Here is a 14,845-nt window from a genome sequence, read left to right as displayed (position 1 = left end):
TGTAGAACCCATGGTCTTTATGGTTGTGAGGTCTGGGGTCCGCTCACCAAACAAGAATTAACTAAATGGGACAAACACCAAATTGAAACTCTGCATGCAGAATTCTGCAAACATATCCTCAGTGTACAACGTAGAACATGCAGAGCAGATTAAGGCCGATACCCGCTAATGATAAAAATCCCTCGAAGAACACACACACACACACACACACACACACACACACACACACACACACACACACACACACACACACACACACACACACACACACACACACACACACACACACACACACACACACACACACACACACACACACACACACACACACACACACACACCACAATACATTTATAAGCTTGTTGATACTCTCGCCAATGGGTACACACTGATAGAATCAATGTTGTTTCCACGTAATTTCCATGAAATTACACTGAACCAATGTGGAATAGACATTGACATCTGTGCCCAGTGGGTCTTCGCTAATGAAACACGAACCCTCAAGTCAGAACAATGCCTCTTTGTTTGTAGGCCTAAAACAATTTCTTTAACAAATAAGAAAAAAACATGTTTCAAAATTGCACAGTACAACTGATATTAAATAACACTCTTTCCCATCTATTCCCAAAATGCAGACAGATTCACTGCAGACAAGGGGAGAGAGAGGGATGATACAACCGAAAGGATTTCATCATAAAATCTACATTTAGATGTCATAGTATTGTAGATGTGTGTTTCAGTGTGTCATCTGTAAGGTCCTTATGGTCTGTGCGGTTCACAGATATAAAGGAGTGGAGGCATCCCCACATGAATGCCTATATGAAATAATATGTTGTGCCATTTTTGAAACCCTTGCGGCAGTCCTGCCTTGCCAAGGAACACTGGCAGACACTGTGACGGAGGCAGACACTGTGACGGAGGAGAGAAGAGGGAGAAAAGAAGAGATGAGAATTTGGGGGGTACAATTTCCTCACACCTCAACTGCTTTCTCTAAAACTGGGGGAACATGAACTGAGGGGAAATATTTGAAAAAGGAAAACAAAATACTTTTGGAACAAGTACAGATAAAAATCCAACAATCCAGGAGGCCCAAACAAAGCCTGGCACTAAATACAAAAGGGAACATTATTATTCAGCTCAGAGAAGAACAACACATGTTTTTATTTATTTAACTAGGCAAGTCAGTTAAGAAAAAATTCTTATTTACAATGATGGCCTACTGGGGAACAGTGGGTTAACTGCCTTGTTCAGGGGCAGAGTGACAGATTTTTACCTTGTCAGCTCAGGTATTCAATCCAGCAACCTTTCAGTTACTGGCCCAACACTCTAACCACTAGGCTACCTGCCGCCCCATGAACCACAGGCTTTCACAGATTAACAGCCGGATCAACTTTCTCGAGCTTTGGACTGAGTCAGGGGATTTGACTCTACAGAAACAACCCTTCTGCAGTTTGGTGCTGGATATATGTTGGTGTCTCCTCTCTCTGTACGTTTTTATTAAGAAATTGCTCTGTCTGTGTTTGACTCGGAGAGCATTTGTGTGTGTGTGTGTGTGCTTGCTGTAGGATGCAGGTGCTATGGCCTGGGCTGGGGTATGGTTGTGTGTGTCTGTGTGAGTGTGTGTGTTAGTCCGATCCTTGGGGTGCCCCTCCAGCACCGTAGCTGGCTGCGTCTAGAGGAGAACCAGGAGAGGACGGAGGGGGAGTGGCCGTGGGAGGGGAGAACCAGAACTTAAGTGTGTGTGTGAGGCACATGGTTCTGTGTGTGGCTCTGATGGATGTAACTACCCCAACCTGTGTCAGCTAAGAGAGGCAGCCAGCCGAAAAGGGACCACTCTGAGGCTCACTGGACAGGGACCATGCTACTCTGGTGACTATAATCATTTATTATTATAGCATCAGTCAGGTAGAAGCTATTGGACCATGAATACAGTATAGAAATTGTTGCTGTTACATGGTTTATAGGTTTATAACTTAGCGCTTAACTATAAATCATATTTTTTTAATTCACTACATTATTACATTTCTGAAAAGCCATGTGGATATGTTGTGTCAAAACAGCCCAAATGTAAGCTCACATGTCTATATGCCGTTCCTCTCCCGCACAGCCCCTCGCATCTCCAGAGCCCCCAGAGACCTGTCCAACTACACTGGGAACGACATTGTGTTAGAGCCCCAAAGACCTGTCCAACTACACTTGGGAATGACATTGTGTTAGAGCCCCCAGAGACCTGTCCAACTATACTGGGAACAACATAGCGTTAGAGCCCCCAGAGACCTGTCCAACTACACTTGGGAATGACATTGTGTTAGAGCCCCCAGAGACCTGTCCAACTACACTGGGAACGACATTGTGTTAGAGCCCCAAAGACCTGTCCAACTACACTTGGGAATGACATTGTGTTAGAGCCCCCAGAGACCTGTCCAACTATACTGGGAACAACATAGCGTTAGAGCCCCCAGAGACCTGTCCAACTACACTTGGGAATGACATTGTGTTAGAGCCCCCAGAGACCTGTCCAACTACACTGGGAACGACATAGTGTTAGAGCCCCCAGAGACCTGTCCAACTACACTTGGGAATGACATTGTGTTAGAGCCCCCAGAGACCTGCCCAACTACACTGGGAACAACATTGTGTTAGAGCCCCAAAGACCTGTCCAACTACACTTGGGAACAACATCTTGTTAGAGCCCCCAGAGAACTGTCCAACTACACTTGGGAACAACATTGTGTTTGGCTGTAAGGTCTCTGCATTACAGCCAGGAGTGTTAGAGCCCCCAGAGATCTGTCTTCCCATTACCGCCTCCATTCTCCCAACCTTTATTGACACTCTCATCTCTGAAGGGACCAACCGGAGCTAAGAGTTTTGGAAAAGCGTTCCAGGTGAATCTGGTTGAGAGAATACCAAGAGTGTGCAAAGCTGTCATCAAGGCAAACGGTGGCTATTTGAAGAATCTCAAATATAAAATATATTTGGATTTGTTTTACACTTTTTTGGTTACTACATGATTACATGTGTGTTATTTCATAGTTTCGATGTCTTCACTATTATTCTACAATGTAGAAAATAGTAAAAATAAAGAAAAACCCTTGAATGAGTAGGTGTTCTAAACTTTTGACCGGTAGTGTACACAGTCTCTACCTAGCTGCAGATGCAGAATCTCCATCTCTCAGATGCAGGGATCTACTTCTGCATCTCCCACAATGCACTGTGGGAGACATCTGCGTCCACCTGTCTCACAACGCTCAGACAGGGTGAGTCAGAGCTGCAGATACTAACCATAAGGGACTCAATATGTAAGAAAGGATGTTTTTCCAGTCAAACACTGACCTTTGACTTGTTTTGATATGTATCTCCATCAGAGCTGAGGGTTCTGAAAGGCCGTCTGGACGAGGAGGAGGATGAGGGGAATTACTATGATGATACTGAGGAAGGCAGCGATGACAGGCGGACAGAATCTGGAGACTAGCTGGTGAGCTGTGGGTCTATACAACAACAACAGTGTTTAACTTACAGAAAAATGTAACAAACTGACCAAAGGGGAAGTGTTAGGCGGAGCATGTCGTCTAGAGCATGACATTTCTTAACAAAATGTTATCATACTTAAAAGAATACCACATATCAATGGACTAGTTTGTATTTTAGTGCATCATACACTGTTGTTAACTTTTTGTATGTTTTTATGTCATTATTTGCAACATGCCGTTGAATTGCAACATTTTCAATTTGCTTTCACTCTGCATGTAGTTCCAAATCACAGCAGTAGAGGGTGCAATGCCCACTGGGAGTCTGTAAATACTTGCATGGTCCAAAAGAAATCACTGGTCCCTTCACATAGAGAGAGAATAAGAGAGCGAGAGTCTATCTGAAAGACTGAAATATGTGACCATCCAGAAGGACTGTCTGTGTGTGTGTGTGTGTGTGTGTGTGTGTGTGTGTGTGTGTGTGTGTGTGTGTGTGTGTGTGTGCGTGCGTGCGTGCGTGCGTGCGTGCGTGCGTGTGTGTGCGTGCGTGTGTGTGTGTGTGTGTGTGTGTGTGTGTGTGTGTGTGTGTGTGTGTGTGTGTGTGTGTGTGTGTGTGTGTATGTGTGCCGCTCCCTGCCCGAGTGCTTGTTAATCCTCTCCTCTCTTCAGCTCATCCACTGGTCCCTGCTGGATATAGAGGCTCCATATGAATGGCAGCCTGCATTAGCACTGAGAACCTTTCACAGCAGTCTGTGTTAGTCAATGCTGATTAGAGATTAGAAACCTGTGGGGAGACACAGTCTATCCAATCTTAACTCTCTCTCTTCCCTCCATCTCTCCTTCCTTTCTCTCTCTCGCCCCCTCTATTTCTCACACATGTATTCCTTCCCTCTCTTTGTCTTACCATTACCGCCTCCATTCTCCTAACCTTTATTGACACTCATCTCTGAAGGAACCAACCGGAACTAAAAGTTCCTTTCATTTGGCATGCTAATTGATGATGTCATGAGACGTTTCCTCATGGTGTGGAGGCTTCCCTTCTGCTAATTACCTTGCACAAACTAGAATCTGATATAACGGATATGAGTCACAAATACAATTATTATAGGCTAACAAATACAGATTGAGATGCTGAGGATGAGTGACAGACTGAGAGCAAGAGAAAAAACAGAAGAGAGAGAGAGAGAGAGAGAGAGAGAGAGAGAGAGAGAGAGAGAGAGAGAGAGAGAGAGAGAGAGAGAGAGAGAGGGAAAGAGAGAGTGAGCATTTCACGGTAAGGTCTACACCTGTTGTATACGGCGCATGTGACAAATAACATTTTACTTGAAGATAGTTGTCAATTTACTGTAATTCGTTCAAAGCAGGACAAAACTTACACACACACACGCACGCACGCACGCACACACACACACACGCACACACACACACACACACACACACGCACGCACGCACGCACGCACGCACGCACGCACGCACGCACACACGCACACACACACACACACACACACACACACACACACACACACACACACACACACACACACACACACACTCCATTCCCTCAGATGCGGTAATGTCAATACTGTGGTAATTATCCTCATTAGTGGCAGCAGCAGTAGAGAGCTCAGTGTGGCTAGTCCTTCAGACTCCACCCCAACCATCTCTCTCATTAGATCTCCCTTGACTGATGTACAATAATACTCATCTGTGCCATATAACTTATAGTAATACACTCATAGAGCTACTTGGCCAGCAGAATTGCATATTATGGGATGAATATCTTTGAATTGAACTAATATATCTACCCCAACAACTGTAATGTTATCGATGCCTTTAACCATCGGCCTGAATGCCCATCTGTTTAATGAAGCTTGGTGTGGAACAGGAGTGGTCTGAGAGGAAACAGTGGTAGCAGAAGGGGGTGTGGTGTAGTGGGTACTGTCGTTACAGTTTGTTTTAATCGCTGTGGTACTATTTTCACACGTTTTCACAACTCTTAGTACAAAACTCCATACTGGTCACACTTGACTAGTCTTGGTTTCATCAGACCACAGAATCTTGTTTGTCATGGTCTGAGTCCTTTTGGTGCCTTTTGGCAAACTCCAAGCGGGCTGTCATGTGCCTTTTACTGAGGTGTGTCTTCCATCATCACAGAGAAACTCTGGAGCTCTGTCAGAGTAACCACTGGGTTTTTGGTCACCTCCCTGACCAAGGCCCTTCTCCCCCGACTGCTCAGTTTGTCCGGGCGGCCAGCTCTAGAAAGAGTGGTTCCAAACTTCTTCCATTTAAGAATGATGGAGGCCACTGTGTTCTTGGGGACCTTCAACGCTGCAGAAATGTTTTCAATTCCTTTGACCTCATGACTTGGTTTTTGCTCTGACATTCACTGTCAACTGTGGGACCTTATATAGACAGGTGTGTGCCTCTCCAAATCATCTCCAATAAATTGATTTAAAAAAAATACATTTGCTAAAAAGTCTAAAAACCTGTTTTTGCTTTGTCATTATGGGGTATTTGTCACGACTTCTGCTAAAGTCGGTCCCTCTCCTTGTTCAGGCGGTGTTCGGGGATCGACGTCACCGATCTTCTAGCCATCGTTGATCCATTTTTCATTTTCCATTGGTTTTGTCTTGTCTTCCTTCACACCTGGTTCCAATCCCATCAATTACATGTTGTGTATTTAACCCTCTGTTTCCCCTCATGTCCTTGTCGGTGATTGTTTGATTGTATGTTATGTTCTGGTGTGCGACAGGTTATTATTTTGTATATTTTGGTCTTGGGAGTTTTGTGAGCACTTATTAAACGACTCCGTTTATACCAAGTTCATTCTCCTGCGACTGACGTCCCTGCCACCAGCATACACCCATTACAGTAGATTGTGTAGATTGATGAGGAAATGTTTTTATTTCATCAATTTTAGAATAAGGCTGTGACCTAACAGAATGTGAAAAAAGTCAAGGGGTTTGAATACTTTCCGAATGCACTGTATGTCTTTGTTGATGAAGATGAATCCTCGGCGCCGTGTGCGGAACCTCATTGGCCAACGGGCGATTGTCCAAGTGCCTGGACAAAGTTCAAGTGCCTGGACACATATCCATGCGCGCAGCTATCTCTGACGATGGTGTGGTAGTACGTAGGCCATTACTTGTATCCTACAAAGCTGTACACCTCATTGTGTTTCTCAATGAAATTGAGCAGGCCTAACAAGGGGAAGGATTAATTTATGTCATTGTGTGGTAGAACGTCAGGTTCCACAATGCAGTGGTGGTTCAGGCATGGTTACGGGCCCATCCTCAATTCGTGACCCTATACAGTACATGCCCCAAAACTCTCCTTCCTCACCCGTATTGAGGATTTATTTGCAGCATGGAGGTGGAAGGTGTACGATCACCATCCCCATGAGCGTGCCACCCTTTCTATTGACAATGGATGAGGCATGCGACAACATCAATGCAGACCAATGTCAAGCTTGGATTCACCATGCCAAAATATTTTTCCCGAGGTGCATGAACAATTCACTGTGATATGGATGAGAATTTATGGCCAAATGCACAAAACCCTGTTTGATGCAAATTAACGCTTGCTAAACGTTATGTTTCATTGTCATTCATTTAATTTGTTGCATTTAATTTCTTCCGTTTGATTACAGACAGAACACCTGTTTTTTTGCATGACTGATTGTTGAGGATGTCTTCATTGACCACACCCTTGACTACGCATTTCTGTCAATTATGTTGGGGAAATGTAAGTGTATTGCCTAATGTGAAAACTGTGTAATCTACTGTAACTTACAGAACTGTAGCATATTACTATCAGCACTTCTAAGGTCCATTTGAAACACGTATCTTGCATTGCTTGCTACTGCATTAACTAGTAGTTAAAACGACTAAATTAAAAAGATACTGTATCATTATGTTGTGATCTGGTGATTAAACCAATCTTCTCATTACATTTCACAATAAACGTATATGTTGAATCAATGGTTATGTGATGAGAGATGTTTACAATCCAAATGAATGCACAATGAGAGGTTTTTAATGAAAGACCGGCTCCGTTACAAGTGTGACCAGTTTGGAGTTTTGTACTGACTTATGGAAATGTACCACATACTTGTGAAAATGGTTCCACAGTGAATGCAATCCAGTAATGGCTAATAACAGTAAAGCAAATACTTAAAATGCCAAATAACATCTGTAATTCATGTATTATAAACAAGAAACAAGAATACATGTAAAAAAAAAGAAGCTATCTCTAAGGGTGTGTGTACATTCTTACCTCCTAAAAAGTAAAAGCTGTGTGTGTGAGTGAGTCAGTGTGTGTGTGTGTGTGTGTGTGTGTGTGTGTGTGTGTGTGTGTGTGTGTGTGTGTGTGTGTGTGTGTGTGTGTGTGTGTGTGTGTGTGTGTGTGTGTGTGTGTGTGTGTGTGTTTTTGTGTGTGTGTGTGTGTGTGTGTGTGTGTGTGTGTGTGTGTGTGTGTGTGTGTGTGTGTGTGTGTGTGTGTGTGTGTGTGTGTGTGTGTGTGTGTGTGTGTGTGTGTGTGTGTGTGTGTCTCCCTGCATGTGTGTATTTACAGAATCTGAGTGTCTGTTTGTCTGTGGATCAGCCATTTACAATCTCACAGATCCACATAAATGCTGTGTTGCATGCTAGGTCATTCCAGTTCTTCAATACAGGCTGGGTATGGTAATAAAGGCTGACACAGTCCTCTCCATCCACAGCTCGATCATTAGGCTCTTCAGTAGACCAAAACCTACAAACCATACTGATGTTACATTTCAACTCATCCCAAATCATGTGTTAAAAATACTTTGACCGACCGTGCGATGGTTTAATAATACATTTAAAAAATGATGTTATGAGAAACCGTTACGATCTCTTACGCTGTGGTCAGTGGGGTTCCGTCCACCCATTTCCAGGTCCCCTCAGAATCCTTGTCAATCAGACCTATCCGGGGCTTGGTGTTCAGTTGACTGATAAACACCTTGGAAGAAAGAAAGCAACAGTTACGTCATGATACAACTTCACTGAATGCAGGGAAGTTTTGATGAGACCTGTAGCCTGAGGATCATTGGTTTGAACCTTGAAGGTCTGAACTGACAACAGGCAATCTCTCTCTCTCTCTCTCTCTCTCTCTCTCTCTCTCTCTCTCTCTCTCTCTCTCTCTCTCTCTCTCTCTCTCTCTCTCTCTCTCTCTCTCTCTCTCTCTCTCTCTCTCACTCACTCACTCACTTGTTCCTCTTCGCTGTTTATGACTGCCAGGTCTGCTCCTCTTTTCAGACAGTCCTGTCTGCTGTCTTCCCAAGTTTTATAGTCATTGGAGATGTAGTACAAGCTGGTGTTAAACGTCCTCCATTCTTTCATACAGAGATCAGGAGAAAATATGAAAATATGAAAGTGCTTTCTACCAGCTGGAGATTGCATGAGCTATTAGCTGATCCAACACACACCAGTGTTAATTTTAGCACTCTTTTTTTAAAGATTTAGTTTAATCTTACTAATTTTGACTAAAATATAATTCAGTGTTAGTCACTTTTTTGTCAGTTGAATAATGATTTAGTCTAGTTATTATCAAAATGAATGCCCTTTATTTTTAGTCATTTCACATTTTGATTGCTTCATTAGCCTATAGTAAACATAAATCACTAAATTACTTTCTATTTGCACAAACATAGCCTTGTACTACCAACTAGCCAACTACCATAGCCTTGTACTACCAACTAGCCAACTACCATAGCCTTGTACTACCAACTAGCCAACTACCATAGCCTTGTACTACCAACTAGCCAACTACCATAGCCTTGTACTACCAACTAGCCAACTAACATAGCCTTGTACTACCAACTAGCCAACTACCATAGCCTTGTACTACCAACTAGCCAACTACCATAGCCTTGTACTACCAACTAGCCAACTACCATAGCCTTGTACTACCAACTAGCCAACTACCATAGCCTTGTACTACCAACTAGCCAACTACCATAGCATTGTACTACCAACTAGCCAACTACCATAGCCTTGTACTACCAACTAGCCAACTACCATAGCCTTGTACTACCAACTAGCCAACTACCATAGCATTGTACTACCAACTAGCCAACTACCATAGCCTTGTACTACCAACTAGCCAACTACCATAGCCTTGTACTACCAACTAGCCAACTACCATAGCCTTGTACTACCAACTAGCCAACTACCATAGCCTTGTACTACCAACTAGCCAACTACCATAGCCTTGTACTACCAACTAGCCAACTACCATAGCCTTGTACTACCAACATATTTTTCTGCATAACATTCTATCGCATAATTTTCTTCCCAACATCCAAATGAGTTGTTATTCTAGATTAAAAATCACACCCCTTGACAGGTCTCTAACATTTTCCCCAGTGCCACTTTTTCAGTTGGCGTCACTCAATAGAAAATATATTTAGACCAGGGGCTCCCAAACTTTTTCACTCGAGGCTCCCCTTCCAGCATTGGGGAACATCCCGCGTTCTGCTTTAGACTGTGTAATGAACTACTGAGATGGTAGGCTATTCAATAAATATGTTGTTTCTAACATCTAACATGTCCAAGCAGGAATGCATGATTCAAGATATTTTGATGTACAACCTAATCCAGCGACTGTCATGAATTGTGAGTTGACAATAGGTTATTGTTGTTATATTTCACTGTTAAAATAGAGCTCCATCATTTTCTGAATTTCATTGTTCAAGAGAGATTCATTTGTCTACATCTTTATGTGTACATACTAATATCATAGGCACATTTATTTTGGGACTTGTTCACCAATGAGGAAACAAATGAGGAAACGAAAACTCAAACACAAACACTAACACTAATTATAACACCCACTGCTAGTAGTCATGCATTAACATATAAAATATAAAACGTTGAAGTTGGAGCCATAGCCGCGGGAAGTAGGGGTGCATCCTTGCTGCAGCACCCCCTGATAAATGGCCGTTGCGCAATTGTGCATTTTGCGTGCTTGATATCTTAAAGCCACTTCAAATATCTTGGTTGTGAAATAGTTGCTATTGGGCCTCCCAAGCAACACAGCAATCTAAGGCACTGCATTGCTGTGCTTAAGGTGTCACTACAGACCCGGGTTCGATCCCAGGCTGTGCTGCAGCCTGCCGCGACCGGGAGCTCAATAAGGCGGCGCACAATTGGCCCAGCGTCGTCCAGGTTAGGGGAGGGTTTGGCCGGCCGGGATGTCCATGTCCCAACAATGTTTCCTACAACACATTGGCACAGCTGGCTTCCGGGTTAAGCGAGCAGTGTGTCAAGAAGCAGTGCGGCTTGGCAGGGTTGTGTTTCCGAGGAGGCATGGCTCTCAACCGTCGCCTATCCCAAGTCCGTATGGGAGTTGCAACAATAGGACAGACTGTAACTACCAATTGGGAGAAAAATGGGTAAAAAGAAAAAGATATATACACAGTTGAAGTAGGAAGTTAACATACACCTTAGCCAAATACATTTGAACTCAGTTTTTCACAATTCCTGACATTTAATCAGAGTAAAAATTCCCTGTCTTAGGTCAGTTAAGATCACCACTTTATTTTAAGAATGTGAAATGTCAGAATAATAATACAGAGATTGATTTATTTCAGCTTTTACTTCTTTCATTACATTCCCAGTGGTCAGACTTCTACATACACTCAATTAGTATTTGGTAGCAAAGTCTTTAAATTGTTTAACTTGGGTCAAACATTTCGGGTAGCCTTCCACAAGCTTCCCACAATAAGTTGGGTGAATTTTGGCGCATTCCCCCTGACAGAGCTGGTGTACCTGAGTCAGCCATTTTTTCCACAACTTTGGAAGTATGCTTGGGGTCATTGTCCATTTGGAAGACCCATTTGCGAGCAAGCTTTAACTTCCTGACTGATGTCTTGAGATGTTGCTTCAATACATCCACGTAATTTTCCTTCCTCATGATGCCATCTATTTTGTGAAGTGCACCAGTCCCTCCTGCAGCAAAGCATCCCCACAACATGATGCTGCCACCCCCATGCTTCACGGTTGGGATGGTGTTCTTCGGCTTGCAAGCCTCCCCCTTTTTCCTCCAAACATAACAATGGTCATTATGGCCAAACAGTTCTATTTTTGTTTCATCAGACCAGAGGACATTTCTCCAAAAAGTATGATCTTTATCCCCATGTGCAGTTGCAAACCGTAGTCTGTCTTTTTCATGGCGGTTTTGGAGCAGGGGCTTCTTCCTTGCTGATCGGCCTTTCCGGTTATGTCGATATAGGACTCGTTTTACTGTGGATATAGATACTTTTTGTACCTGTTTCCTCCAGCATCTTCACAAGGTCCTTTGCTGTTGTTCTGGCATTGAATTGCACTTTTTGCAAATCCTATCCCTTAAATCCTATTGACTTCAATATTAACAGATGACAAAGAAAAAGCAAGCAGACAGAAAGTTGAGAACAATAGTAGTTGTGTCCAATGTATTCATACCCATTGACTTGTTCCCCATTTTGTTGCCTGAATTTAAAAAATAATTCTCAACATACCCCATAATGACAAAGATATGGCTTTTTCTTTGCAACTCTGCCTAGAAGGCCAGCATCCTGGAGTCGCCTCTTCACTGTTGACGTTGAGACTGGTGTTATGTGGGTACATTTTAATGAGGCTGCCAGTTGAGGACTTGTGAGGTGTCTGTTTCTCAAACTAGACACTCTAATGTACTTGTACTCTTGCTCAGTTGTGCACTGGGGCCTCCAACTCCTCCTTCTATTCTGGTTAGAGCCAGTTTTTGCTGTTCTGTGATGGGAGTAGTACCCAGCGTTGTACGAGATCTTCAGTTTCTTGGCAATTTCTCGCATGGAATAGCATTAATTTCTCTGAACATGAATAGACTGACAAGTTTCAGAAGAAAGTTCTTTAACACTGACACACACACACTTGACACTTTATTACTCACCCAGCTCAGTGAACTTGTCTCGCTCTTTAGTCAGGTTGTTGTAACTGATCTGTAGGTGTTTTTTCTCTTTAGTCAGGTTGTTGTAACTGATCTGTAGATGTTTTTTCTCTTTAGTCAGGTTGTTATAACTGATCTGTAGCTGTTTTTTCTCTTCAGTAAGGTTGTTATAACTGATCTGTAGATGTGTTTTCTCTTCAGTAAGGTTATTGTAACTGATCTGTAGATGTTTTTTCTCTTTAGTAAGGTTGTTGTAACTGATCTGTAGATGTTTTTTCTCTTCAGTAAGGTTGTTATAACTGATCTGCAGATGTTTTTTCTCTTCAGTAAGGTTGTTATAACTGATCTGTAGATGTTTTTTCTCTTCAGTAAGGTTGTTGTAACTGATCTGTAGATGTTTTTTCTCTTCAGTAAGGTTGTTATAACTGATCTGTAGATGTTTTTTCTCTTCAGTAAGGTTGTTGTAACTGATCTGTAGATGTTTTTTCTCTTCAGTAAGGTTGTTATAACTGATCTGTAGATGTTTTTTCTCTTCAGTAAGGTTGTTGTAACTGATCTGTAGATGTTTTTTCTCTTCAGTAAGGTTGTTATAACTGATCTGTAGATGTTTTTTCTCTTCAGTAAGGTTGTTATAACTGATCTGTAGATGTTTTTTCTCTTCAGTAAGGTTGTTATAACTGATCTGTAGATGTTTTTTCTCTTCAGTAAGGTTGTTATAACTGATCTGTAGATGTTTTTTCTCTTCAGTAAGGTTGTTGTAACTGATCTGTAGATGTTTTTTCTCTTCAGTAAGGTTGTTATAACTGGTCTCTAACCATTTTATCTGTTCCTTCAAGAAGTTAGCTGGAATAAGACAGAGAAGCTGTGGTTGAGTTTGCTGAAAGAAACTGTGTGTTTCTTATTTCATCAGTGGACAGAACATATGCTTTTTATTTGAGAACTTCAGAAAGGTTACATTACACATTACTGTCCTGCTTAATGAATCTGTATATTTTAATGTCTTCATTTTGCTATCTAGCTATAGAGTTTATCATTCTAAAAGAGCACTATAAACAGAAGTAATTCAACTCACAGTGGGCAAGATGCAAGGAGATGTTCAGAGTGACTTGCAGAACACACATCAGCCCAAAGCTGACACCAACCAGTATATAGAGCATTTTACCTGCAGGACCTGAGGACCAACACACATTTAACCTGGCTGCGCCCCAAACTGCACCCTATTCTCTATGTAGTACACTACTTTTTACCATGGCACATAGGGCTTGGGTCAAAAGTAATGCACCACATATGGGATATGGTGACATTTGGGGACACAGCCCCTGTATCAGTGAACATGGTTGGAGTGGAGTTACTGACTTCAAAAACTCATAGGTCCGGTTTCCCAGACCCAGATTATACCTAGTATTTCACCTAAAAAACAAAGGATATTCACATTTTTAATCCAGGTCTTTAAATCTGTGTCTGGACAACCAGCCCATGGTTTTTAGTCTTCATTTATTTTTTGACAATGAAATCAATACTGACACAAATACAAGGAAAAGAAGAAAGAACAGCGATGTATTGGAAAATATTACAACGCACATCCATTTTACAATGCTAGCGAATCTGGACCTTCTATAGCAAGAAAGCTTTGGGGATGCAAGGACTGTGGTTCAAATATTTCACCTTCCCATTTTAGCAGCCAACAAACACAATTGTGTAGGCTAAAGTGCAATTGCTCTCTTACCCGATTTTTGGACTGCCTCGGTTTTTTTTGCTCTGTTTATCTTCATATTGAAGTAATTTGCCGAATCCTCAGAAAGGTTTGTTTCAACCTCAATGGTTTCAGAATCCCCTGCACTGACAGACACGGCCATCCTTGTTATCTTGGTTTGTGTGTATCTGAATGTTACAGTGTGTTTCTCTACACTGAAATGTACAGCTCTGTGTGTGTGAGTTTTAATCCATCTAAATGCAGGAAGCTGACATATCAGACCCAACTCATTGCACGTAGGCTTAGCCTACAAGGATTAGATTTACCATGAGATGAGGCTGAAATGAGTTGTGTGATATTTAACTTTAGGATTTGATTGTACAATGTATACTGACTGAACAGTGATCATTAGTGTGTCCAACATCTACACACATTGAACTTATCCTGAAAAAACAATCTAACACAAGAGGACACAGTTCTACAATGACAAGTCTTTGGTACTGTCACTCCCTTGCCATAGAGAAGTTTTTATTCTCTATTTTGGTTAGGCCAGGGTGTGACTAGGGTGGGAATTCTATGTTCAGTTTCTATGTTTTGGATTTCTTTGTTGTTTGGCGGTGTGGTTCTCAATCAGAGGCAGCTGTCTATCGTTGTCTCTGATTGAGAACCATACTTAGGTAGCCTTTTCCCACCTGAGTTATGTGGGAGGTTAATTTCTGTTTAGTGTGGTTTGCACCTGATGGAACTGTTTCGTTGTTCT

General features: G+C 42.2%; 1 protein-coding gene across 1 annotated transcript; it reads right to left on the bottom strand.

The window, feature by feature from the left end:
- Positions 1–7,997: 7,997 nt before the first annotated feature.
- On the bottom strand, positions 7,998–14,638 carry LOC124002148 (C-type lectin domain family 4 member E-like). The gene is made up of 4 exons (XM_046309457.1): positions 14,119–14,638; positions 8,696–8,820; positions 8,347–8,447; positions 7,998–8,216 (listed from the first exon to the last, which is right to left on the bottom strand). Exons 1-4 carry the CDS (start codon positions 14,246–14,248, stop codon positions 8,066–8,068), a joined length of 507 nt encoding a protein of 168 aa, XP_046165413.1. The 5' UTR covers positions 14,249–14,638; the 3' UTR covers positions 7,998–8,065.
- Positions 14,639–14,845: the final 207 nt, after the last annotated feature.

The sequence above is a fragment of the Oncorhynchus gorbuscha genome, linkage group LG17 (assembly GCF_021184085.1).
Source record: "Oncorhynchus gorbuscha isolate QuinsamMale2020 ecotype Even-year linkage group LG17, OgorEven_v1.0, whole genome shotgun sequence".
Taxonomy (NCBI): Eukaryota; Metazoa; Chordata; class Actinopteri; order Salmoniformes; family Salmonidae; genus Oncorhynchus; species Oncorhynchus gorbuscha.
This window is presented reverse-complemented; position numbering and strand designations above follow the sequence as displayed.

Coding starts and splice junctions, on each gene's coding strand:
- LOC124002148 (XM_046309457.1), bottom strand. CDS start 14,248: ATGGCCGTGTCTGTCAGTGCAGGGGATTCTGAAACCATTGAGGTTGAA. Junction 8,448..8,695: donor TAAACAGCGAAGAGGAACAA/GTGAGTGAGTGA, acceptor CTTTCTTCCAAG/GTGTTTATCAGTCAACTGAA. Junction 8,217..8,346: donor GGAACCCCACTGACCACAGC/GTAAGAGATCGT, acceptor TATGGTTTGTAG/GTTTTGGTCTACTGAAGAGC.